Source organism: Vigna angularis, chromosome 5, assembly GCF_016808095.1.
Source record: "Vigna angularis cultivar LongXiaoDou No.4 chromosome 5, ASM1680809v1, whole genome shotgun sequence".
NCBI lineage: Eukaryota > Viridiplantae > Streptophyta > Magnoliopsida > Fabales > Fabaceae > Vigna > Vigna angularis.
This window is the reverse complement of record NC_068974.1, coordinates 22,322,470-22,349,917: the sequence shown is the minus strand read 5'-3', so window position 1 is coordinate 22,349,917 and position 27,448 is coordinate 22,322,470. Positions and strand designations below refer to the sequence as shown.

The window sequence follows — 27,448 nt, the reverse complement described above, 5'->3', positions numbered from 1 at the left end:
TGATTAACAAATGCATTCATATTTATTTTTCAGTATTTGAATCTAAACTTACAAGATTTCGTTTACAAGTCCAATTTAATCAACAAATCACATAACTGTTTAGGTCGTGAGTCCTTTGGGAAACGATACTTGGTCTTACCATTTTATTATTCCTTGATACGATTCGGTACACTTGTCGAGTGTTAACAATATGATGTTAAGGCCAGAAATATAATCTTATCTGCACTAACCCTTGATGAATTCTTTAAGGTTTCTATTTATAAAAGTGCTCAGGAAATGTGGGAATTTTTAGAAGTCACTCATGATGAAGTCTCGAATGTGGCTAAGTTAACCTGTTCGAATTCAAGCTCTACATCAAACTCCTCAAGCTCAAGCAATTCTAATGAACAAGAAAATTTGTGCTTGATGGCCAACAATGAATCATCTAGAAGCAAATTCTTGAAGAAAAAGAAGGATAATCAAGGCTCCCCATCAAGCTTTAAATGTTATGGATGCGGTGAAAGAGGCCATGTGAAAGTTGATTGTCCAAACATCAAGAAAAGTGAAGAAAGAAAGAAAAAGAAAACTCACAAAGAGAAGAAGGCCTACATTGCTTGGAATGATAATGACTCATGTAGCTCAAGTGTTTCAGATGAGGAAGCAAATCTTTAAATGGCTGACTCAGAAGAAGCTGGAAGCCAAGTAAGTGATTATGGCTCTGAATATAATGAGTTAGATTTGGAAAAAGCCTTCTTTGAATTGATGAATGAATCTGAAAAACTTGATGTTGCTCATAAAAAGCTAAAGAAAGAACATAATGAATTAAAATTGAAATATGAAAAAGCATTAGATGAAGAAGTAGTTTTAAGAAATAAAGTTAATAATCTTGAAACTAAGTTGACTGAATCTAATGCAAATGAAAAAGATGTTGAGTGTTTATCTTGTAAAAGTCACATGTTTGACATAAACATACTTGAAAATTTACTTTCTAAAGCAACCAAGTGTGTCTTACATGTTCAAAATGGTTTTAGAAAGAGCAATGTTAGAAATAAAAACATGCATCATCATAAAAAGTCAAAAGTTAAGAGAACTCGTAGAGTTTGCATTAGTACAAAAACAACATATAACGTCACACGTTCAACGTCCAACCACTGAATAACCAACATTAAAAACGAGCGGTGGCATTTTTGTAAATAAATGCAATTATTAAACGTCATTTAGAATTGTAATTCGACGTAAAAGGATATAAAACGTCGAATGACTTTTAAATTCGATGTCAAAAGGGTAGTGAATTCAATAAAAATTTGAGCGGGAGATTGAAAATTCATTCACTTTATCTTAACGCGCGATACTTTCTTCTCTTCTCAAACTTTTCTCGAACGAAGTTTGACGAGCATCACATATAATCTTTCTTTCTTTTGATACAAATGCATGTTAATTAATTACTTTATGTATGATTTTTGTTTGTTTTAACCGATTATTTTTGTGCTCTTGTCCTTCATAGCCACATACTGTTTCCTCTCTCATTGTGACGAAACTTTATTCCGACGAACACACCTTTTGAAGGTTAGTTTTTTCATTTTCGTTTTGGAGAACTTATTTGTTGAACTTGTTTGTTGTTTTTTATGTTGAACTTGTTTGTTGTTGTTGTTTAATTGAACTTGTTTGTTGTTGTTGTTTGATTGAACTTGTTTGTTGTTCATACTACACTACACGTTCATAGTTCATGCTTTATAAAATACGAAACACTGAAATTTGTTATTTTTTTGCTTTTCAAGTCTCGTAGAGTTGTAAAAAAGGATCAGAATTAATTAAAAAAAAACAAAAAAAATTGATTAACGTTGAATATTGACAAAATTCGACGTTAAGCTAACGTCGTATATTAACAAAATTTGACGTAAATTTAACTTCTCCTGATATGACGTCGTTCGCGAATTCGCCGTTAAAAGCCCAATATATTCTACGTTGTACGCGATTTTTGTACTAGTGTTGGGTTGAAAAAGGGACTTTTGTGAAAATAAGGTGCATGATGTTTGGTTTTTTTATTGCATGAGACATGGTCATACATCAAACAAAGGCAACAGTAAACATTTTGGAGTTCCAAATGGAAAACATGCATGGGTTAAAGTTGTGAAATGATGTTTGCTTACATGTACTAACCCCAAGGACCCAAATGATATTGTGGGGGACCAAACCTCTCTTGGTTGGTTTTGCAGGTTAAGTTCTCAAAAGGAGAGGAGAACTCCATGGTATTCTGCTTTTGGATTTGATGCTCTAGGCCAGAAAGTGACTCCATCAAATGGCATTCAAAGCATTGGTTCGAGCTCCATGTGATTGAGCTAAGTGTTGTTTGAACAGTGTTGTTGCACTTTGTTCTACTTATCTTTTTGATCTTCCATTATCTGATTATTGTTATATTCATTTTTGTTTGGGCAAATGATATGTCCATCACTGGTTCATTCATCCTGTTGTGTGTTCTTGTCTATTTACACATTTTAATTAGTAAAATTCATCTATTTGAGACATTCATGTGCTGAATTTGATTTTTGTCATGTTTAGTCATGTGCATTGTTATTTCAGTACTTTATTTTTAAATTGTAAATTAAATCTATGTTTAACTGGTTTAGTATTTAATTTCATGAGTACTTTGAAGTTAGCCTTGGTGTAATCTCTATCAAGCATTAAAAGCTATGAAAGATTCAATTGAATAAGCTGGCTGATAGATTTCCATTGGTATTTTTGGATTATTAAGTCATTTGATGATTGAATTGGCATTTTTATTTCTTATTTATAAATTTGTGGTTGTCATGTTTTGTCTCTAGTGTCTGATAGCTTTGCCTAGCAAATCCTGTTTGAGAAGCCTGAGTGTAGTTGATTAAGTTGGGGGATAAAATCCATTGAACCAAGATAAACAATTTTATTGAATTAAATCTGATTATTGCATATTGTTGTTTTAATTTTTGTATATGATGTTTTGATATGCAGAGCTGAATTCATGGGGTTGAACAAAATGGGATATGAGAGTGCATGAATCATAGTTGTTGTTTGGGAAGTTGTAAATTGTGTTGTTAAAGTTAGTTTTTGGAACTGATTGTGCTAGCTTAAATGCTTTCATGTTAAACCTGTAGCAACTGTGATCATATCCATTTGAGCTACTGTTGCATTCATTTTAGTTTATAAATTGGTTGTTGAATCATTAATATCTTCATTGTTTGAAAAGTAATTGTCGATTTCATGGGTTAATTGAGTATGCTGAAAACTGAATTTGAATTGCATATTTAAGGGGGTGTCTTTACTTTATAACCTTAGAAGAGAATTTGGAGAAGTAACTATGTCTTATAAGTAAAAAATTCATAAAAGTTTTAATTTTTCGTAAGTCTAGCGTATTTAATCGATTATTGCATGGAATAGTCGATTATCCTAGCATGCACTCAAAACTGATTTTGTTAAGATATAGGAGGATATGCTAGATGGGGTCTGGAATATTTACCGAACGACGCATGCTCCACTGATACCGACTGAACGGTTCATGTGGTACACAAGGAGAACTACGTTAGTTACCGAACAGTTTTTAAGAATTACACAGTAATTGGTTTTTCTCTTTTAATTAAACCAGACGGTTCATATGGTACATTAAATTTCTCTTATTATCATTTCTTACATAATTTGATTTGTTGAGGGGAGAACATTTTGAGGGGGAGTACTTCTACATGCTTTATGCTTATGATCAAAAAGGGGAGAAGAACAAACTTAACAAACTTCTAGAGCAGTTACTACTAACCTGTTTGCAAGTTTGTATTTTATGCAGATTCACAAAGATGCTTTTAAACAAGGAATTTTTTATCATCATCAAAAAGGGGGAGATTGTTACCAATAAGGAGCATTGGTATCTTGAAGATAATGATTTTGATGATGTTACAAAGTGAAGAATAAGAAGACTTCTGTTGTATGAGAGTTTAAAAGCATTTATGCATAAGAGAAGACATCAAGACTGAACGGTATACTTCATGACCAAGACCAAGCAATAAGGACACGAGCAGTCATGACCAAGAACTTAGGACCGAGCGGTAAAGTTATGACCAAGACCAAGCAGTGGAAGGCATGACCATGACTGAACGATCGTATCAAATTAAGGTTGAACGGTCACTCAACAGTTGAAGGTCGAACGACATATAATAGATAAAGACCGAACACTGTTCATTGCCGAATACAGCTAGAAAATCGAACGGTCGATCAAGACTAACACTGGCCGAACACAATTCAGGACCGAACGAAGTTGAACATTAGCGAAACTCAGTAATACCGAACGATCACTAACATTGGTCGAACACAAGTTGAAGACCGAACGGTGTCAAACTCAAACGAACGGTAGAAGGCAATCAGAGCTCAAACCGAATGGTAGAAGGAGGTGAAGAACTGGAACCGATCGGTTGAAGAATAAATATTCTAAATTATTCCAAGTCTCGCAAATAATCGATTATCACTTATAATAATTGATTATCACTGGCAGTTGTAATGCATCTCTTCAGTTTCGGACCAGTAGGCTATATATACCTTTGCCAAACACTTTAGAAAGGCATCTAGGTCATTTGAGAATATAGTGTGATCTAACGAAGTTCTCAAGTGTTAGTTCATTACTCTTGTCAAGTCTTGTGAATAGGAGAAGCTCGCGCTTTGTGTGTTAAAGGTTGGAGCGGTTCTCTTCAAGTTGGTAAAGTTGTTTTCTTCTGGTTCGTTGGTCGAAGGGAGATATTTGTTGCACTGTTCTGGTTCGTCTATCGAAGGAAAGTGTTCGCTGCTTGCTTCCGGTTCGTTTGTCGAAGGAAGTTTCCTTCCGGTTCATTCATCGAAGGAAGGTTTTATCATTCTTATTTCATTCACTATATTGTAATCTGTAAAACTATTTTTCGTGAAAAAGTTAATCACTATTCATAGTGATTAATGACTAAACGTAGAATCTTTTGATTCCAACCAGGATAAAAATCATTTGTGTGATTTTTTCTACTCTCTACACTCTTTACATTTTCTGCACATCAACTATTTGATAAAACGTTTAAGAGAAAATTAAAGGAACCATTTTTAAAATTGACCGAACAACCTCCTTTCTTTTAAACAATATGTATCGTACTCTGTTTTGATATTTCCGCTGCGCAAAATCGGTACCGATTGTTCCAACAATATCCACTAAAGGTTGCATGTGAGTTATCAAATATTCTATAAAGGATAAGTTGTCTATCGAAGACTGAGGACTACACCCTAAAGGAGTAAATTGAATATGTTATATAGAAAATACTAATGGCAATACACCAAGTACTGTGTTCCAAAATCGAAGACTAGGTACCATTCGCTAATAGACACACCCCTCACTATAGTCAAGTGTGTCCTATCGATACATATCCCAACTTGCCGAAGACATCAACATACTACGTGACTTAGCCAAAATTGGTTGTAAATCACACAGGTAAAATGATGATTGGGCTAATGGACTAATTGGCCCATTATCAAGCCCATTCAAGTAAGGGTCCATGGCTAGTAAAATACTCCTATAAATATTATTTTAATTGAGTCTAGACTTTACTTTTGCATTAAATCATACTTTGACTAGTTAATCTTTAACTCAGAGCACTAACTTGAGTGTCTAAGAATTTTCTACTGACACCTCACCCACTCATTATAGAGGACAAGTACCAAGAAGACAAAGGAGGTTCGAAAGACAAGTACTAAGTAGTGAAAATTCGTGAAGTGGAAGAAAACTCTTTGTAGGGTACCTTTGACTCTGTAAATATATTTCAACATTTGTTTGTTGTTTGAGAGACATGGGGAAAAGATGGTTCAAATATTATATTCTTATTATTTGATTAATTTTTCTTTTTCAAATATTGAAATATTGAACATAGACTATTAGAAACTTTATTTTATTTTTTAGTGACAACTCATTTAAATACTTAAATAAGACTTTAAAGACAAAATATTGTTGCTTTGATTTATCTTAATAAATTTGTCTTTGTATTTCAAAAAATTAAACCCACTATTTATTAATATTTTATCAACATTGTGATGGAGGACCATATGGAGGAAGCCACATTAGACCATTGACAAGAGTTATGGTTAGGAGAATGGAAGAGGAAGAAGGAGTTCAAAGAACTCTACTTTTGTGGAGCATAGTGCATTAGCTTATCTCTCATCTTAAGCTTTGTAAATATGTAAATAAGTTTTTCTTTAGGCCTTGTATTTGGGCCAATGTTACATTTCATTTTGGCTTGTATTTTGGCCAATTTAGGTTTTGAGGTACTGATTTAATCGATTAAAAAACCTCATAATCGATTAAAATTGTAACTTTTTTTTTTAAAAATAGTAGTTTTGCTTATTTAATCCATTATGAATTTTACGTAATCGACTAAAATAAACAGATTATGTTAGAAACTACAGTATCGTTTTTTAAATTTGCTTCTTAAGTGGAATGCAAACCAAGGGAGGTTTTGTGCTTGCTTTTGCTTTCAGGAACCCTTAGGAACCTTTCTTAGAGGTGAAAGGATCTTGTATAATGCATCTACACTTGAAGAAGGTTCAAGAAGCTCCTAAGTTTATTAAACTTTTCTGAGTCATTGAATTCTTTTCTTTTCTTCTTTGTTAAGTCTTGAGTTCACTCCATCATCTATAAAAGGAGTGCTTAAGAATTTGTAAACTTCAACTCTAAAAATAATATAGAGAATATTTTTCCATTTGTAGTCTCTCTTTCTAAGTTCATTAGGAAACTTCCTTTAAGAAACACTCTAAACCCACTCTCCAAAGACTACATCCCTTATCTTTTCATGCTTCCTCTTCCAGCTCATCCTCTCTATGAAGTCTTCTTCAACTTGTGTAAGGAATATTTCCATCATTTAGTATCAAGTGCATAGGCTACATCCTTAAACATGGGTTTCTTTCATGGGTCTTCAAGAGATAAGTACTATTAACCCATATAGGTATTGTTCATGCTTTTCTTATATGTTCTATGTTTGAGTCATATATGTATGTCATGTTATCTTTATCTAACTATTTGGACTACAACATCAATTCATCTTATATGTTATGTGTTTGAGTGATATATGTATCTCATGTCATCTTTATCTAACTATTTGAACTACAACATCAATTCATAGTAGATCTATCCTAATAATAAACTTACTCATATCACATATTAACCTTAATTCCATAATTTAAAAGAGGTGTTTGAGTGATATATGTATCTCATGTCATCTTTATCTAACTATTTGAACTACAACATCAATTCATAATAGATCTATCCTAATAATAAACTTACTCATATCACACATTAACCTTAATTCCATAATTTAAAAGAGGGTTGAATATATTTTTAGTTCCTTAACTTTTAGTAAAAATTAGAATTAGTTTTTCTTTGAAACCTTAATTCAATTTAGTTCATAAGTTTTAAAAATACGTAAATTTAGTTCTTTTAACCAAATTTTGGTAAATTTATTTAACGTTTCAAATACATTTAATAATATCATTTGAATTATTTATACTATTTAATACATTTTTTTCTTCAATGTTAATTGAGAAACACGTTTAAAATTTCAAATATGCTTAAAAAAACTAAATTCACACAATTCTAAAATCAAGACTAAATTAACTCATTTAAAAATAGAATTATTTTAATTTTTATTAAAAGTTAAAGAATAAAAACATATTTAACCTTTTAAAATAATAATAATACTAACTAATAAATATTATAATCGAAATATATTTACTTATATAACACATTAACAAACAAAGTGTTTGCGAAGATAAAAGATGCGATCATAAATGAAGAGAAGAAGAAAAACTAAAATCAACATTTTTCAAACAAGTTAAGAAAATACAGATACAGAAATATACTAATTTTTCACTTGCCCTAGCACTTGAAATTTTACAAGCTTATGGAAACAAGCATCATTCATTGCCATTCCACCCATGTCAATGGGTGGTTTAACTACGTTAACTGGACTATAACTATAGGTCAATCAAATCCAACCAGCTGTCATAGGAAGCAATCCAGACTTTTTAAATATCTTTTCGGACTGCACAAGAATGAACATTCCATTGTACCATTTCGAAATAATATCACACTCCACATGCTCTTGATATGTCCATAGGGAAAAGTGCCCCTTCCCATGAGAACTTTCCCAAGTAGAAGAATCAATAAATCAATTCATTTAAGGTCCAATTCGTGTCCTTTGTTGCTGTCAGTACCCTATCGCCGATCAAAAAGAGGGTAATAGCTGAATTTTCAGCACTAAATTTGGTGACGTTAACGTTACAAGTTGCCGCCTATGATGTCAACCTTTCTGGATTTCCATATTCAAAAATCATATTTGGTTCTTCCACTTCCCAAAATGAGACATAACATGTCGGAAATATCACGATACGAGGAATAAAAATTCCAAGATTCGAGCATTAGACGTTTTCTTGATCCTTTAAAATGAACAACCTGCATCCAAAAAAGAAAAACGGAACTCACATTAAAACAAAAAGGACATGCTGATGTAAATCTAACATAAAGGGTCAAAAGCTAAACCTATAATATATCTATATATAATTTCCAGAGGTATAACTCAAGTATTCAGCTGAAGGTCAAACAGGAATACTTCTGTTGTAAATCTTCATTACCTTAACATCCAATGGCAAGCCATGAAATTGACCAGCACCCTCAGGCGGAGTCCAATTGTACAGAGAACAAGGTAAGAACAATACTGAAGTACCCCCAATATCTTCTGAGAAAGCAAGCGCTTTGGAAAACCTTCTGGCGTCAAAATGAGGTTTTGACATCACAACCCAAGCAAGAGCTAACTGATCACCCAGCATGCGAGAAGCATTTCTATACTTCGTGCTGTAAACTTTCAAGACCTCTTGTAGGAAAAGCTTTGCCCTGATTGATTATCAAATTAAATTAAAAAATTATTTATCAAAAAATATATGGATAAATCAAGAAAATGGGTAAAACCAAGCTTGCAAATGACCAAAAAAGCGCAAAAAAGGCATTTTCAAGGTATATATGTCGGATGGTGTTACAATTATATAGTTTCATTTTCTATTTGCAGATTTTAAATGGGATGGACAATCATTACATTAGTTTTTAATTTTTGTTGCATATCACAACTGCGGCAGTTAAACCAAAACTGCAGATAGTACAGATCATCACCTTAACATTGCTTCCTGGGTACCCTTAACTGCAATGAATCCTGAATTCAAAGGTTGAGCCTTATTGTTCCTAAAGGTCAGAGCCAGATGAAAATTAGGATGGTCACGAAAAACATGCCCTAGATCATCAACCACTGCTATATCAGAGTCAGTGAAGATGTAATGGATGACATCCCTCGGCTTCTGAGAAAGTTGCTGGAGCCTTGTTTCTAAAAAGGTCTGTAAAGAAGGAAAACATAGGGTCATTTAGTTTAAAGAACAAAATCTTAAAGTTCAAAATATATAATGATTAAACAACACTACAAGCTCAATAGAGGAGACATAATAACAGATGCAGAGTAACAAAGATAAAACTAGCAAAAACCTCTTATCTACTATGGTCCAAGTTATTGGGTGCAGGAAAAGAAAGCTATACTATAATTAAACAGAGAACAGGTGAGCAGGAAAATGGTTCAGCTAAATGTAGTCCCTGACTAGAGATGAGAAATTATTTTTAACCAATAAATATTCAATCTACTGTGGATGCAATGTGATCTTACAATGTAAGACCTGATCCTTTGGAGCATCAACTTGTCTCGGGAATATTCACCTTGTATAGGATACAGAGAGACCCCGTTTCTTTGCACTGAGAGGACAGACACAGGATCTGTTAGAATAATCACTTTGCTCTGGGGCATTGCCAGCTGCACAAAAAGCACAATGTTGAATGAATGATGTCTGTCTGTTAATTGTCAGAAAACAAGCGCTAGGTCAAAACAATATGAATCCTTTGTAATATTGGGTAAATGTACATCTAGAACCAAACACACACAGCTCTATTTATATTTACATTAAGTTGATACAAAAATAATCAATGATAATAAAATCAGATTCCTAACAAAGTTGCTACTAGCTTTGCTGCCCAGATGCTGCAAACTCTAACTCCTTCTCTTAGCCCTTCAACCTCATTGCCTTAAACCTCAACCAACTCCACCACAGCAATGATTATCTTATTCTTTTTACCTTTTATTGCTGACAAAAAGGGGGAGAAGTATATATGATTTTTTTGTTTTAGCTTTATTATGTTCTTTTGCTACTCTGTTTCTATATTTTTGTGTTTTTGCTGTGTAGTTAATATCTTCCATACACTATGATAATACTTTGCTTTAATTCAAAGAAACAATTTAATTTCAAATAATATAGACTTCATACTAAGGTGTAATACATGCTTATGGTATTTCTATTTTTCCCAATGGTGAAGAATTTATTCTAGTGCCTATGATGAATGAATGATGCAAATTCAGTGCCGTTTGTACTATGTAATTCATACAGTACCAAAATTGAAATTTATCAGTAGCCAAATGTCGACAAGGATGTATGACATTTGGATGAGTCTGAGAAAAACTAGTGCCAAGGTAGGAAAAGGTGAAAAACTCATGAAAACAAGAATATTCCACTATTTGATCTTGATAAACACCAAATATATAAAATCATAGACAAAGACAACAAAACACTTTTAACCAAACATCTAAAAAGTAAAGAAACAGTATACACAAGAGCGCCAGACTATTAATTAAAATTTAATGAAAAACAAAAAACCATGAAAAAAGTGCTCATTAAATACAAAGCAGGAGCCACAAGGTTCTTATAAATTTCAACCAATGATAAAAAGTGTTTTGCTAGCATTTCCCATGTACACAATAATCAAAGTCAATATGCTCTTTGCAATGGGACAAACCCACAACTTTTATTCAGTATTTACCTGAATGAAATTAATGAAGACATTCAACAAAGCCATGGATCTGCCAAACTTATTATATGAAGCATTGCCAACCACTGTGTTTGATCTGTCGTCTACATCATTAAGAGAAGTATTATAAATGGTAAAGACAGTGACAAATGTGATACTTCCATCTACACCTGATCTCCTTTCAGAAGAATGGGTCCTATTAAGAGCTTTTGTCCCTGTGAATTGAGAATTTTTAAATGCAATTAATCAATGGGGAAAAAAAAGGACGTGAAAATTTCAAGGAAATACAAAACCTCCAATACATATATAATGGTCCTAGTAAGAGCTTATGTTTATGTGCGTTAAGAATATTTTTAATGCATTTAATCAATGGAGACATGAACATTTCAAGGAAATGCAGCCTTCACTTTTGTCCTTGTAAATTCAGAATTTTTAAATTATATGAAAAAAATGGAAATCAATGTTCGAAGGAAATGCAAAACTTTGTGTATACATACATAGACACATACATACATATATATATATATATATGTATATATATATATATATATACATATATATGTATACATATACATATACATATATATGTATATATATATATATACATATATATGTATATATATATATATACATATATATGTATACATATACATATATATGTATATGTATATGTATACATATATATGTATATATATATATATATATACATATATATGTGTATACATATACATATACATATACATATCTATACATATATATGTATACATATACATATATATGTATACATATATATACATATATATGTATATATATGTATACATACATATATATGTATACATACATATACATATATATGTATATATATATATATATATATATGTATATATGTATATATAATGTAGCGATCAAGTTACACTAAGATTAACTTTCAATAAAGTAACTCCACTTGATTATCTCAATGATCATGTAATACTAATTTTAAATAAATTGGATATTCATGTTTGACATTTTCTTATATTCTAAAAAAGTATACTATACATTAAATTGGACTTACTTAACAGTTCGGTAATAGAGACTACATATTACTGTTGAAATGTAATGTTTCTTATTTATTATTAGAGTTTTAGGAAGTGCATTGCCCTTTCTTTGTATCCTATACATCAATGAAAGTGTAACAATGTAAAAGAAATATATACTGTTTTTCTTAATTTCATTTATTCAAGTTGGTATCAAGAGCCACGATAATCTCCGTTGTCTGATTGTCATCGACGCTGCCATCTTCCGTTGTGACATATGTCCTTGCCATCCACCGTTGTCATTTGCCATCGTCACCATATCTCTTCGAGCAAAGTCAAGGTTAGGTGCACCCCGAAAAGTGCAACTCATCTCCAAGCCAAAGAAACAGCCAAACACACGTCCACACAATGTCTTCTGTTGGCCATCTTCAGACGTGTGTCTCCCACACGCCATCTTCCCAGTGCTGGTATCACACCGGATCACCGTCGTTCATCTTGTCGAAGCCTCTTGGATTGTTTTTGTCCTTGTCCTCTATTCTAATGATAATATTGGAATTCCCACATTGACTAGAGATAAGACCTTACAAACCTCACTTTACAAGCTGATTTTGTAAGGTTGAGTTAGGTTTAAAGTCTCATTCCCAACATGGTATCAATCAAAATCATGGATTAGAGTCTATCCTAATGAAGTTTGTTGTTTGTTGGGTCTATTGTTCCACCAGCTATCACGCCACTAAAGGACCACCCATCAATGTCTGATCTCATGCACGAGATATATCTTGGTCCACTCCTGTGGAGTTATGGTTCCAAGGTCAAGGATACCATGATCATTTAGAGAAGAATGCCTCTATTGATTTAGATTAAGTCAAATCTCATTGGCAGAAACTACATTTCAAGTTATCTATTGTTTTATGGTAATTAGTTGAACATAATGTCTTAGAAATTTTGAGACCGTATAAGACATGCTCTTCCTTTTAGAAAAGGGTGCAAGAGATTTGCTTATGACATTCAACGTCTCTTTAATGCAACTCAAAGAGTAGCCTCTCTCATATAAACCAATCACCATACAATCTCTCATATAAGAAAGGCTCGGGCTACAGTAGAAAAATTGAAGAGATTTTTGCTAGTTGATTCTTTAGAGGCTATCAACAAAAACACATGATAAGCTGTTAGGATATAGGGTATTTGGGATATAAGGGTATAATGGGAAATGGGATTAGGATAGAAGGTAGAGAAATAGTATAAATAGAGGCCTGTTGGTTGGTAAAAGGCATGTATGTTGAGTTGTTTGTTGACAGGTTCTAACTCATTGATTGATTATTCTTACTTCTCAAACCTCAAACTCAAACTTGAAATCCATATGACATTGTTCCACCACCTCTTCTCACATATCAAAGTCAAACACAAATAACTCCATCCTTGCCTGAAGAACCTCGTGACTCAAATCCTCCTCGCCTTCTCTTGACTTTTATCATGCTTGGCTTATTGCTCTTTAGAAAGGTATTCGATCTACTCGTAATCCATATCCTATTTATAATCTTTTTCTTGTCATCGTAGGTCTCCTTCATAATTCTTTTATTTCCCCCTTGTCTACCATTATTGTTCCTAACAATGTTCACGAAGCACTTGATCATCCTGGATGGCAACAAGTCATGATTGATGAAATGCATGCACTTGAACACAATAGTACTTTGGAACTTGTGCATCTTCCTCCTGGTAAGAAGTTTGTGGGTTGTAAATGGGTCTATGCTATTAAGGTCAATGCTACTAGTGAAGTAGATCGTCTCAAAGCTCATCTAGTCACTAAGGGATACACTTCAGTTTATGGCCTCAACTCTGTGATACTTTTTCTCATGTGGCTAAAATCAAATTGTTCATCTTTTCCTTGCTATGGATGCAATTCGCCAATGACCTCTTTACTAGTTGGATATTAAAAATGTCTTTCTTCATGGTGATCTGGAAGAGGAGATATATATAGAGCAACCTCATAGGTTTGTTGCTCAGGAGGAGTTTGAGTTGCTTTGTAAACTACATCATTCACTCTATGGCTTGAAGTAATCACCTCAAGCTTGGTTTGGTAAATTGAGTCGTGTTGTTTAGATTTTTGGATTGAAACGGATTGAGCCAGATCATTCTTTTTTTATTGTCATACTTCTCTTTACAAGTGTGTAAATGATTTCATTGGAATTGTTCAATTAAAGAATTCAGCCACTTTCAGACCAAAGATATGGGTCATCTAAAATATTTTCTTGGTATTGAAGTGGCACAATCAAAAGGTGTCATCATTTCACAAAGAAAATATTCTCTTAATATTTGGGAGGAGACAGGCTTGACAAATTGCAAGCCCATTCATAGTCCTATAGACTCAAATCAAAGGTAATGAGAGACCAAGGTGAACTTTTCTCAGTCCCATGGAGATATAGAAGGTTGGTTGGAAAACTCATAATCTTACTATAATAAAACCTGAACTTTCTTATCCAATAGAAGTTGAGTCAATTTATGCAAAATTTGCACATTGGTCACTAGAATGATGTGATTCGCATTCGAAAAATATGTAAAAGGGAGCCCAAGACAAGGATTATTTTATAAAGGGAAGCACTCAAGTTATAGGGTATAGTGATGCAAATTGGGCTGGTTGTCCAATTGATAGAAGATCTACCACAAGATATGTGTATTCCTTGGAAGGAACCTTGTATCTTGAAAAAGTAAAAAACAAAGTGTTGTTGCTCGATCTAGTATAGTTGAATATCAATCTATGGTCCTAGCTACATGTGAACTTGTGTGGATTAAAAACTCTTTCAAGAGTTGATTTTTTGTGAAAATGAACAAATGAAGTTGTATTACGACAACCAGACAACTTTTCATATTCCTCCAATCCGGTGTTTCATGAAAGAACAAAATATATAAAAATTGATTGTCATTTTGTTACAAAGAAGGATCATATTACTAAGTGTATCAGCTCTAATAAACAACTTGCAAACATTTTGACTACATCTCTAAAGGAGCCTAAAATTCAAGTTATATGTTCCAAGCTTGGTGCATATAATCCATATGTTCCATCTTGTAGAGGAGTGTTGAAATGTAATGTTTTTTATTTATTATTTTTTATGTATGAGAATTCAACTTTAGGGTTAGGGTTTTAGGCAAGTGCCTTGCCCCTTCTTTGTATCCTATAAATACATAAGTAAAAGTGTAAAAAGGTAAGTGAAATATACACTATTTTTCTTCATCTCATTTATTCAAGTATTACGAAAGCTTGATTTTTTTTTGTCCATCCGGTCAGCCTACACTCTTGGAGGGCCAAGTTGACTCACATGTTTTGACCTACTTTGGCAGCTCGCTTCCTATTCTCAACATTGAACATTCTTCATCAGTACGTTAGATAATTTCAACTTTTTCCATACTACGTAAACAAAATTAAAAGATACATAAGATCATCTAGGCCCTAGCATCTTATATTATGTGTAAGATTGTAGACAAAGTTTTTAAGAAGAAAAAGAACTATTATCCATAAACATTTGTGAATTCTAAATGACCTACCTCTGGAATACAATTAATTTATAAAAATTACTAAAAATTTAAAGGTAGATACCATTTTCTCAAATATCAGTGACTGATGGGTTTATGTCAATACTGCTATGATACAGCCAAAGATTCGGAGACAACCTCTTAGGTTCCTTTCTTCAGAAAAGGAATTAATTCCTTTGAAGAATCACCGAAGCAAATTGACAGATAAAAGATAGAAAGAGTTATTTATATTACTAACTGTCAAAACCCACTAAACTCGCCTCTTATTCTTTCTTCTAAAATATACTTGTAAAGTCTAATTCGTTTGTTTGGGTAGGTTTCCTGTCTAATAACACAACCCTAATCAGAATCTTAATATTCTGAGCAAAAAAGCATTTCAAGAATCAAGAGCATAAACCAAATAACTTTCGTAAAGGGAAAATAAAACCTTGGCATTGCAAACGATTTGACAAGCCTTGTCCAGCCATATGCCCAAGAACTAGATGATCAAATTTCTTGTTTAGTTGTTTGTGCCGTTCTTCCATTTTTGAGTTTTTGTGTAATTGCATGACTGATTAAAAGCAACTATGTTAACTCGTTATGCCCTAATCAAGCAAACAAATTTAAACTTCTGAAGAGAAAAGAGAATACCAACCAAAAACCAGATGAGCAAAGAGGAAGAACAAGGGAAGACCAAAAACAAAACGTTGCCATCCACTGAATATTTTCATCTCTGATAAACGTTCACTTGAACACAAAAGACCAAGCAAAAGATGAAGAAACTAATGTCCAGAAATCACATGCACTTCAGCTGCACACACAATACAAAATCAATTTAGGTGCTTTAGCAAAAATAAAGCCATGTATGGTTAAAAAAAAGACAAGAAATTAGGCAAAAAAAATTCCATTCACAAATCATATAATTAGGACACTAAAAAGAAACTTAGGTCAAAAGACTTTTGAGAATCTAATAGGTTCCTTACGCAAAAAGAGAGAAAAGAGAGAGAAATACAAAAAACACACCAACTCACGGTTGGTGAACCACAATGCAATATAGAATTCTCAAAAAGTTTACAAAGGAGAATATCCCCTTTCTCAAAGTGAACCCACTGTCCCCCTCTACTAAACGCCTAAAAAGATCCCCCACTCGGTGAGGTTGGTCTAAATAAATAGAACCCTCAATTTACAAACAAAAGGCACCCCCACTAACTAAAACACACACACCCTGACGCACTTCGCTTAACATACACCATCACAACACCAACACGTACCCAAATCACTTCTTATCTAAACTCTTCCTATAATATACCTTCCAAACTCGTTCATTCTCTATGGGTCTAACAAAATCATGCAAGTTTCAGACATATTATAAAATAAAACTTATATAGATCTGAAAATAAATACTTATAATTTAGCAACTCCAGAAAAAGACTGGCCCAAACCAGCCCATCAATCATCAGGGATCACACACCAGCCTTTAATTGATAGGATAAGGCTGGTTGATGGTTAATCCAAAGTCATAGCCCAATCCAAAATAACTCTTTAGTTTAATTATTTATTTTGTAATAAGTGGCAACAAAGAATTCATGTTTTGCTAGCTTCAAAATGGAAAACTCAATCATATGACAACATAAGAAGAAATTAATCGTAATTGAGTTAAGATCCCAAAAGTTGCATAAAATACTCATAGAAGAACCCACATAGACTAAAGATAAAGTCAAATAATAGTATATAAATGGATACTAATCTCATCTTACAAACCAGTTTTGTGAAGTTGATTTAGGCTTAAATTTTGCTTTCTTAAGATGGAATCAGAGTCATCAAAAGCTTATCCTAATCAACCTTTTAGGATCTTGTTAGAATTATTGGTTTATGGGTGAGTGTGTATGAGCTGTGTGTGAGTGTGTATGAGCTGTGTGTGAGTGTGTATGAGTGGTGTGTGAGTTGTGTTAAGTGTATTACAACTAGAGAGCACTCTCTCTAGTTCTATAAATGTAAGATGAAGAGTGGAAATGAAATAAGTCATTTTGAGAAATATTTTCTCCTCTTTTAGATCTCAAGTTGGTATCAGAGCGGGTTCATCCTGCTCTGGTTTCCGTGTGTTGTCCACCAGCACTGTCACTGCTGGTCGCACCTGTCCGGTGCCGTTCGTAGTTGTCTGTGGCTGTCTCGCCACTATCTGCAGCTGTCAACTGCAGTTTCAAGTTCTTCAACTTGGTTGTCAGCCATCCTGGTATTTGTCAACTACCGTCTGCCGTCGTCCACCGCCGTCTGCCGCCGTCCGCCGCCGTCCGCCGCCGGCCGCCGCCGGCCGCCGCCGGCCGCCGTCACCGCTCCGTCCGACGACCACTGGATCTGGTTCGCCTCTTCACGCGACAGCCAACCCCACCGGTGGGTTCGCCTGATTCTCCGTCACGCGCCGTCACGCGCCGCCTCTTTGCGCGCTGCGAACAGGCGCGTGCTGCCCACGCGCCGCCCTCTGCTCACCGGAAAGTCTCCGCGCCACCTCCATAGCTGTCGCCCTCATCTCCTCTGTCCGTTCTGACCCTCAAAATCTTACTTTGGTGGGTCCAGAAGCTTCCCTTTAAGAAAACCTTAAGAAACCCTATAGGGTTTTCTGGTCCTTCACGGTTTTTCTGATTCCCTCTCCTGTTTTTATCGAAGAATGGCATCTGGAAGTGCTCTTTCTTTCTCTGGAAGTCCCTCAATCACTTCCGAAAAGCTAAATGGAAAGAATTATATGTCTTGGTCTGCTGCTGTAGAAATGTGGTTCCTTGGTCAAGGACGTTATGACCACCTTGAGCAAGATGGGAGTCAAGTACCATCTGACATGGCTGAACAATGGAAACAAGCTGATTTTCAATTATGTGCCCTATTGTGGCAATCTGTGGAACCCCGACTTTTGATATCTCTTAGAGCCTTCAAGACATGTCACACCTTTTGGAAGAAAGCTCAAAGCATTTATGCTAATGATATTCAACGTCTCTATGATACCGCAAACAAGCTCGCCTGTCTCAAAATGATAGACCATGATATGGTCTCCTTCATGACTGAAGCCCAAGCAGCTGTGGAAGAATTGAGAATGTTCTTGGAATCTTCAGAAGATATCAAAAAGAAACTTGACCAGTATTATATGGTGATGATCCTCCGTACTTTGCATCCAGATTTGAATCACATCAGAGATCAACTTCTGACAAGTCATGAAGTCCCTTCCTTGGAAGCTTTGACCACACGTCTTCTTCGTGTTCCTGTGTCTCAGTCTCAAGAAGCTCATGAAACAATAGAACCATCTGTCATGGTTGCCACGCGAGGAAGAGGAGGACGTGGAACTAGAGGAGGAGGTCGTGGAGGACGTGGAGGTCGAGGACGTCAATGCTCTTACTGTAACAGGATGGGTCACACCCGAGAAAACTGCTACTCCTTGCATGGTTTTCCTTCAAAAAGCGCTAATATCTCTCAGGTTGAAACTTCCACTTCCAACTCCAAGTTTACCGAGGAAGAGTATCAAGAGTATCTACACTTAAAGTCTAACAGCTTGGCACAATCATCTCAGTCCTCAAGTACGTCCACAGCTTGCATTTCTCAATCCATGGCAGGTCCAAATTCATGGGTAATTGATTCGGGTGCTTCTGATCACATTTCTGGTAATACCTCATTGTTCTCAAATCTTTCCCTCCAAGAAAAACCCCATTTCATTACCCTTGCAAATGGCTCTAAAATTTGTTCAAAGGGAGTCGGTCAAGTTTCCCTGTCTCCCTCTCTAACTCTGAAATCCGTTCTTTTTGTTCCTAGCTGTCCATTCAATTTAATTTCCCTAAGTCAGTTAACCAAAATATTAAATTGTTCAATAACGTTTGATTCAAAATCTTTTGTTATACAGGAGCGTGGCTCGGGGAGACAGATTGGAGAAGGATATGAAGCTGGAGGTTTATACCATTTTGGATTTCGTCCACGGGTATCTTGTGTTGCCGCTCTTCCTCCTAAAGTGTTACATGATCGGTTTGGCCATCCTAACTTGTCAAAATTAAAAAAGATGTGTCCTGAACTTAGTGGTCTTCAGACTTTAGAATGTGAGTCTTGTCAACTAGGAAAACATGTTAGATCTGTCTTCCCTAAAAGATCTCAATCAATGTGTACTTCTAGTTTTTCTATTATTCATTCTGATGTTTGGGGACCTAGTCGCGTCTCTTCTTTTGGTTTTCGGTATTTTGTTACCTTTATTGATGAGTATTCGAGATGTACTTGGGTTTATCTGATGAAAGATCGCTCTGAATTGTTACCCATTTTCACATCCTTTTTGAATGAAATCAAAAACCAATTTGGCCAAGTTATTAAAGTCTTAAGAAGTGATAATGCTAAAGAGTATTTCTCATCAACTTTTTCTTCACTTCTTAGCTCCCATGGTATTTTGCATCAGTCCACTTGTCCTCATACACCCCAGCAAAATGGTATAGCAGAAAGAAAAAATAGACACTTGGTTGAAACGGCTCGTACCCTTTTGCTTGGTGCTCATATTCCTGTTCATCACTGGGGGGATGCCATCTTAACTGCATGTTTTCTTATTAATAGAATGCCTCCTCCTCTCTCAATAATAAAGTTCCTTTCTCCATTCTCTTTCCCAATAACCCTCTCTTTCACACCTCTCCTCGAGTCTTTGGTTGTGTTTGTTTTGTTCACGACATGTCTCCGGGGCTCGACAAACTCTCTGCTCGTGCAATCAAATGTGTATTTTTGGGCTACTCTCGCCTTCAAAAAGGGTATCGATGTTACTCTCCTGAAACCAAAAAATACTACATGTCTGCTAATGTTACCTTCTTTGAACAGACACCTTTCTTCTCTCCATCTGTTCAAGATGTTCATATCCTCCAACAGGTACTTCCTCTTCCAGTGGTTGAGTCTAATATCTCAAATACCTCAGTCAATCCAAGTCATACCCAAGGTCCTCCCGAACCTTCCTCTCCACATACTGATATCCTTCGACACAGTACCCCGATGGATACTCCTCTTCCAGAAAATGGTGGATCTTCTTCTTCAGATTCTTCTCCGTCACCATCTCCTGTCACGTCTCCTGATGAAGATGATTCTGGTTGGCCCATTGCTCTCAGAAAAGGTAATCGTTCCACTCGAAACCCTCATCCCATTTATAATTTTCTTAGTTATCACAGAGTATCTCCCTCCTTTTATTCACTTTTATCCTCAGTATCTGCTGTGGTTATTCCTAAAACTGTGAAAGAAGCACTTGATCATCCTGGATGGCGACAAGCCATGATTGAAGAAATGCAGGCTCTTGACCACAGTCAAACTTGGGAGCTTGTGCCACTTCCCTCAGGCAAAAAGGCTGTTGGTTGTCGATGGGTATATGCAATTAAAGTCGGTCCTAATGGTGACATTGATAGACTCAAAGCTCGACTGGTTGCAAAAGGGTACACTCAGGTTTATGGTCTTGATTATTGTGATACCTTCTCTCCCGTGGCAAAAATGACTACCATTCGATTGTTCTTTGCAATGGCAGCCATTCGTCATTGGCCACTTCATCAACTGGATATCAAAAATGCCTTTCTCCATGGTGATCTTGAGGAAGAAGTTTATATGGAGCAACCTCCTGGGTTTGTTGCTCAGGGGGAGTCTGGTATGGTTTGTAAATTGAACCGATCTCTATATGGGCTCAAGCAATCACCACGTGCTTGGTTTGGAAAGTTTAGCTCCATTGTTCAAAAATTTGGGCTAAAACGCAGTGAAGCAGATCATTCAGTCTTTTATTATCATTCGTCTCCAGGAAAATGTGTTTACTTGATAGTATATGTTGATGATATAGTTATTACAGGAAATGATACTACTGGTATATCTCAATTGAAGGAGTATTTGTGTAGACATTTCCAAACCAAGGATCTTGGGAGCCTCAAATACTTCCTAGGCATTGAAGTAGCTCAGTCAAAAGATGGAGTTGTAATCTCCCAAAGGAAGTATGCTCTGGATATTTTGCAAGAAACAGGCATGATTGATTGTAGACCGGTTGATAGCCCTATGGATCCAAATCAAAAATTAACAACAGAAGAAGGTGAGTTATTCTCCGACCCAGAGAGATATAGGAGGCTAGTTGGAAAACTAATCTATCTTACTATTACAAGGCCGGATCTATCTTTTGCAGTTGGAGTGGTTAGTCAGTTCATGCAAGCTCCATGTGTTGACCATTGGAATGCTATCATTCGCATTCTAAGGTATGTAAAAAAGGCTCCTGGGCAAGGGCTGTTATATGAAGAAAAAGGAAGCCTTCAAGTATCAGGATATTGTGATGCTGATTGGGCAGGTTCTCCTATTGATAGACGATCTACTACGGGATATTGTGTTTTCCTTGGAGGAAACATTATCTCATGGAAAAGTAAGAAACAAAATGTAGTGGCTCGATCAACAGCTGAAGCTGAATATAGGGCAATGGCTTCATTAACATGTGAACTTATATGGGTGAAGCAGTTCCTTCAAGAACTTAACTTCTGTGACATCCAGGGTATGAAGATGTATTGTGATAACCAAGCTGCTCTTCACATTGCATCAAATCCAGTGTTTCACGAGAGAACCAAACATATAGAAATTGATTGTCATTTTGTTCGGGAAAAGTTATTGTCAAAAGAAATATGTACTGAGTTTGTTGGATCAAATGACCAACTTGCAGATATGTTGACTAAGTCATTAAGGGGACCTCGGATTGAGTTTATTTGTTCCAAGCTTGGCACATACAATTTGTATGCTCCAGCTTGAGGGGGAGTGTTAGAATTATTGGTTTATGGGTGGGTGTGTATGAGCTGTGTGTGAGTGTGTATGAGCTGTGTGTGAGTGTGTATGAGTGGTGTGTGAGTTGTGTTAAGTGTATTACAACTAGAGAGCACTCTCTCTAGTTCTATAAATGTAAGATGAAGAGTGGAAATGAAATAAGTCATTTTGAGAAATATTTTCTCCTCTTTTAGATCTCAAGTGATCTCATGCCACGTACTATGAGGTTTCCCTCTAGTCCCACACTTCAGATGTCCAATACTCACAGGAGCTACATTGAAGAACTCACATTGACTATAGCATTTATAGTAGTGAATCACATAATATTTTCATGCTTGATAAACTTTCTCCTAAATACAAAGTAGTGGTTTAGCAGATTAGGCGGAATAGTAGGGGGAGGAACCTTTCCAAACAATGGCTGGATGGACAATCTCACTAAACAGGGGTGATGAATTGACTAGAGTTGGAAAGTATCTCACATACGGTGGCTAAATTTTAGTTGTTCACGATTAGGATTTAATATCTATATCTTCTCATTTGTTTTCCAGTTTTCTTAATTATTTGAAATTAATTGAGGATTTCCTCAACTAAGTCAGAAATCTTTTCTTACCTTTTATGTGTGGTAAAAGCAAGGGCTGCCAAATTTCTCCTAGCAATAGGTGGATTGAGGAAGAAAAATGTGGAAAGGAACAGCACATATTTGGGTGAAGTAAAATGCAAGGAACTAAACATAGCATGCTTCAGATGTATGCTATGGGTGAAGAAAACAAATAAGCTGCCCCAATCAACCCATAGAATCCAAATTCAGCAAGGCAAAAACAGAGATTATGTCCCTGTCAAAAATTATAGCCCCAACCGCCTCAATGAGCCCATCACTGTGCTTGCAACTCATAAAACTTTAGCCAGTCAAGGAATGGCAAACATCCGCTCCACCCTGATGTGATTATTAACAACTGCAACAGCATAAGTACCACTGCCAACTAATATAAATTTACAAGACATTACGAATAAAAAAATTCATTTATATTACAAAAATTAAGATCATACATTAGCACTTGCACCCATATTTTTTGAAGTAAACATTTTAACACTCAATATTGAGAAAATCAGACTTCATTGATGTGTTATATAGCTTGAATGGAAACTACTTCAGGTTCAACAGCTAAGCATCAACTTCAGGATCATCCAGTTTGTTAACATCATGACTGTCCACCAAATCAGCTTGCTCGTTGTGCTCCTATGTTTTGCCCATAAGATTAATGTACCAATATCTCATACCCACTAATGGATGTTTCTTAACCAAAAAATCCTTACTATAAGCCTCTCTAAGTACAACAGTCTGAGTCGTAATCTTATTGGAAATGTAAAATATACCAGGATGATGAACCAAAGCCTTTTTAAATCTTAAGGCCAACCCCAAACACTCCCCAAAACAAAGCAAATTTTCTCTTTCTGTCTTCTTTGACACTAGAAGAGAAAGCAACTCATGCAATATTGCGACAGTCCATTTCTCCGCTTGGTCACTATTTGAGTCGAGATGAAAAGCATCTTCATATGGAGAAACGTAAGGCAACTTTTGCCAATTCTCAACCCAAGTCTTCACCCTCTTTACTAAATCAAAACCTTTCGGAAAAATTAAGGGAAATGCAATATCATGCCTTCTTTTATCTCCACTAATGCCCAAGCTCCTTGCCCTCATTTCTAACTCAGACACAGAAAGCTCTTTTCTCCATGAAACAAGCTCTAAAGCAAGCACCTCTTTTCCAGATGACGGATCTTCCACAACGCAAACATTAAAATAATCAGGGTAGTCAGCCAAAAGGGTTGTCACATAATCATGAGGAAGACCCATATCCCACTTTAGCTTCTCAATTACATAGAGAGGCAATTTTGTCATGCCAGCAAGCATTAAAAGCCTTGAGAGCCTCTGAACAGTGTCTTGACGATTAGTAGGAGAGTTATGAACAGCCATTTCTTCTATATGGATGGAAAAGGCTTGAGGTGTGAGTTTGACAACTGGAGGAAGACCAGGACCAGGTTGAAATTGGGTAAAGACAGAATGGTATTTGTCAATGAATTTGGAAGTCGTAGTGGGAAGGTTGAGGGAAGCTTTCAATTGAGAAGCAGTATACATAGAGAGGGATTTGGAAGGAGATGAAATAATTTGGTTCTTGAGAGAAATTATTTGCTTGAGATCTTTCCCTTTCAGGACTGCATTATCAAGATATGGGTCTCGAACCCATTTGACCCTTGCATTTACAAAAGTCCTGATATGGTTGAACAGATGTGGATGTCTGGAGGAAAGAGCCATGAACAAGCAGCTCCCTGTAAAGTGGAAACAATGTTGTAGGGTAAAAAGTGTTATGTAGGCTTACACACTCTAACTTGTGCTAAGCTAATAAAATATAGAATATACAGGTCATCAAATTAAAAAAAAAGAAGAAAAATCTGCATAAATTAATGCAGACTGCAACTGTTTTATTACATTTAAAAAAATAATGATGTGTTAGATTCTCAGTCTCGGTGGCTTAGTCTATACTCTGAACCAGTTAGAATCTAGAGAATGGAACGTTTCAAATCGTGATCAGCTACAAAATTCTTTTGATGAATAGTTTCGTATTCTGAATCATAACAACGATTGGTGAATCGGATGTGAATCATTTGATTAGCGATTCGGTATTTTACATACGATTCAAGATGAAGGAACTGAAACTGAAAAAAGAAACTCAGCTAAGCCCAAACTTCAGCGGAAAAGTTGACCGGCGAAAAACACATATCATCATGCTTCAATCAACCCTACTCATTTTCTACACATCCACAATCATATTCGCACCTCACAAAGCAATAACTCTAGATCATCGAAACCGGATTTCACAATCAAAACAAATTATCAACAAATCAAACAAATTAAACAATCGCTTAAGTTCAGCAACCAAACGTTGGTGCCAGGCACCACAAACATAAACCCTCACCACTGGAACCTCGGCATTGAATATCTAACCGAAGGCTTCGTCACCATCACTCAACACAAGCTTCGTTCGATCTCGCTTAAAAGAGAAACTCAGAGAAAACACAGAAACAGGTCCAATCTAAAATCGCTTCTTCAAAATTAGAAAATACCAGGTTCCAGAAAACCTCATATTCAAACCATCACCAATCAGAGACCCTAAAATGGTGAAACGAAAGGCATGCTCTGATCTCGCTTGAAGCTTTGAATCTATAAGAAACCAAACCGGAAAAAACAAAGGACCAAAACAGAGAGCGAGAGAAAAGGAACGAAGCGAGCTGCGCTTACCTTTAACCGGGAACAGATCCGAGGCTCACCGGAGACGGGCTAACAACGACAAGAAGACGCAGAGCAGGGCAACGCGGAACAGAGGACTGAAATGCTGTGGTTGGGTCTCACTGGAAATGGCAGCAGCGACCCAGGGCTGACAGATGCAGAATCTGGTGGGAGCGTGACAGGGAGGCGCTCGCGGTGGAGACTGGTGGCCACGGTGAAGCTGTTGCCTTTGCTGTTGGACGAGGCTCACTGGAATCTGTCAGAACCGGTGACGAGGGTGTGAGCTCCGATGGTGGAGGATGTGCAGCGAGCTCGAATGGGGGAGCGCGGGGAAGCTTTAATCGTTGCCGTTCAAGCTCGTCGGAATCCCACCGGAACCTCACCACCGAGTAAGGGGTAGAGGAATTGCAGAGAAAGGGGAATGAAGGAGAAGAGGTCTCGAATCCCCCTCTGGTGTGTTCTCCACGCGTGCGATGATGGAGGGAGATGTGTTCGCCACTAGAAGAGGATGGAAGATGCAGATGATATGTTGTGGATCCTGTGATTTGTGTAGGACAAGAATGGGTGAAAAATCTGAGAACAGAAGAATAAGAAATTTTCTTATGGTGCTACTTTCTCTTTCTTTCTTGAAAAATGATATTTGTTTTTATTTATTTTTTAAGACAATTTTACTTGTTAACTGTGTAAAATATATATATATATATATATATATATATATATATATATATCATGCTACTCTTACTTTTCTTTCTATTCTTCCTTTTAAACATTCATTACTACCTTTACCTCTGTAATGCACGGGATTTAAAAAAATTATAAAAAAATTTTATTTATTTTAATTAATTTGTGTAATTCTTTATTAGATAATTAGGCAAATTAAAAATATATGTAGTAAATAAATAAATTATTAAATTTGAAAGAACTGATAATGAACTGTCATACAACACATGACATATTAGTGTAGTATACATGTTAGCCAATAAGTAATAAAAAAAATTAAGAGGATTAAACATGTATTTGGTACTTTAACTTTTTTGTTTTAATTTTTTTTTCAAACTTTGTTTTATTTTCATTTTTTTCTTTGATAAAACTTGCATATTTAGTTCTAAACACCAATAACATTAATTTTTGTATAATTTGTCTAATTGTGTGTCATATGTAGTGATATATGTACAATTTTTTAATGTTTTTCTAAAATTGAAAGTTATATTTTTAATGAAGCTTAGATTAGGGTTTTTTACTTCAACCAAAATTCATATTACCTAAGTTATGGGATTAGAGGTGTGTTTGGTATGCAATTCGTGAAACACGAAATTGGCATTTAACCTTGGAAGAAACTCCAAGAGAAAAAGGTTGGAATTGGTCTTATTCGGGAAGATAAGTAAGTTGATTTTTTGTTTTTGTGAGAATAGAGGGAGGGATTGGGATATAAGGTTTACCCATGTAGGTAATTTATTCTCGAAATCATTGTTATAGTGAAATGAAATCTAATACTGGAGGATTTAGTTGCACGCGAATGAGCATTGATTCAAAAATGACGCAAACATGTGGATCGTCTTCACAATGAGCATCAAAATTTTGTGGTTGTGGAGAAAGCTTTTTTTTGTTGAAGGCAACTACTTTGAAGAATTTTTTAGATGTAGAAATTGGACAATAAGTGAGAAAATATTTTAATTATAATGATGAAGTTTTTATTAATGATTTGTAATTTTTATTGTAGAGTAATTCGCATTGTAACTACTTTTAATGGATTGATGAAGGAGAATCTGAAATTGAAGCAACATTACAAAGAAAAACTAAAGAAGTTGAAGTTTGTTTTGAGAAGAAAAAAGTTGTACTAGACTTAACGAAGAAGAACGATAAGTTGAAGAGGAAATTACAAGAACGAAGAAAAGATGAAAAAATTATGGTGTTGTTGTTTGTTTTGTCGTGGACATTAATAATTATGTTTTCTATTACGTTTTCTTAAAGATTAATTATAATTAG

General features: G+C 35.4%; 1 protein-coding gene across 12 annotated transcripts; it reads right to left on the bottom strand.

Annotated features, from left to right (window-relative positions):
* Nucleotides 1-7,799: 7,799 nt before the first annotated feature.
* On the bottom strand, nucleotides 7,800-26,082 carry LOC108340311 (protein WHAT'S THIS FACTOR 9, mitochondrial). 12 transcript variants are annotated; one of them, XM_052877332.1, is made up of 11 exons: nucleotides 25,475-26,062; nucleotides 23,227-24,504; nucleotides 22,790-23,132; nucleotides 16,067-16,222; nucleotides 15,860-15,982; nucleotides 11,059-11,103; nucleotides 10,901-10,992; nucleotides 9,699-9,842; nucleotides 9,161-9,378; nucleotides 8,629-8,887; nucleotides 7,800-8,449 (listed from the first exon to the last, which is right to left on the bottom strand). In XM_052877332.1, the coding sequence occupies exons 4-11, from the start codon at nucleotides 16,140-16,142 to the stop codon at nucleotides 8,321-8,323; spliced, it is 1,086 nt and encodes a 361-aa protein (XP_052733292.1). In that variant the 5' UTR covers nucleotides 16,143-16,222; nucleotides 22,790-23,132; nucleotides 23,227-24,504; nucleotides 25,475-26,062; the 3' UTR covers nucleotides 7,800-8,320. The 12 variants fall into 12 exon arrangements, with proteins under 12 accessions (XP_052733292.1, XP_052733287.1, XP_052733289.1 ...); XM_052877327.1 differs by having other exon boundaries at nucleotides 10,901-11,103; nucleotides 25,475-26,061; XM_052877329.1 differs by lacking the exons at nucleotides 22,790-23,132; nucleotides 23,227-24,504 and adding an exon at nucleotides 25,152-25,396 and having other exon boundaries at nucleotides 10,901-11,103; nucleotides 25,475-26,061.
* Between the last annotated feature and the right edge of the window lie 1,366 nt (nucleotides 26,083-27,448).

Bases quoted from the DNA above. Each gene is read 5' to 3' on its own strand.
- LOC108340311 (XM_017577597.2), bottom strand. From the start codon at position 16,142: ATGAAAATATTCAGTGGATGGCAACGTTTTGTTTTTGGTCTTCCCTTG. The intron at 11,104-15,859 runs GTTTTATTTTCC...CTCAATTCACAG, and splicing joins AAATCGTTTGCAATGCCAAG to GGACAAAAGCTCTTAATAGG. The intron at 8,888-9,160 runs GTGATGATCTGT...ATAATCAATCAG, and splicing joins ACCCAGGAAGCAATGTTAAG to GGCAAAGCTTTTCCTACAAG.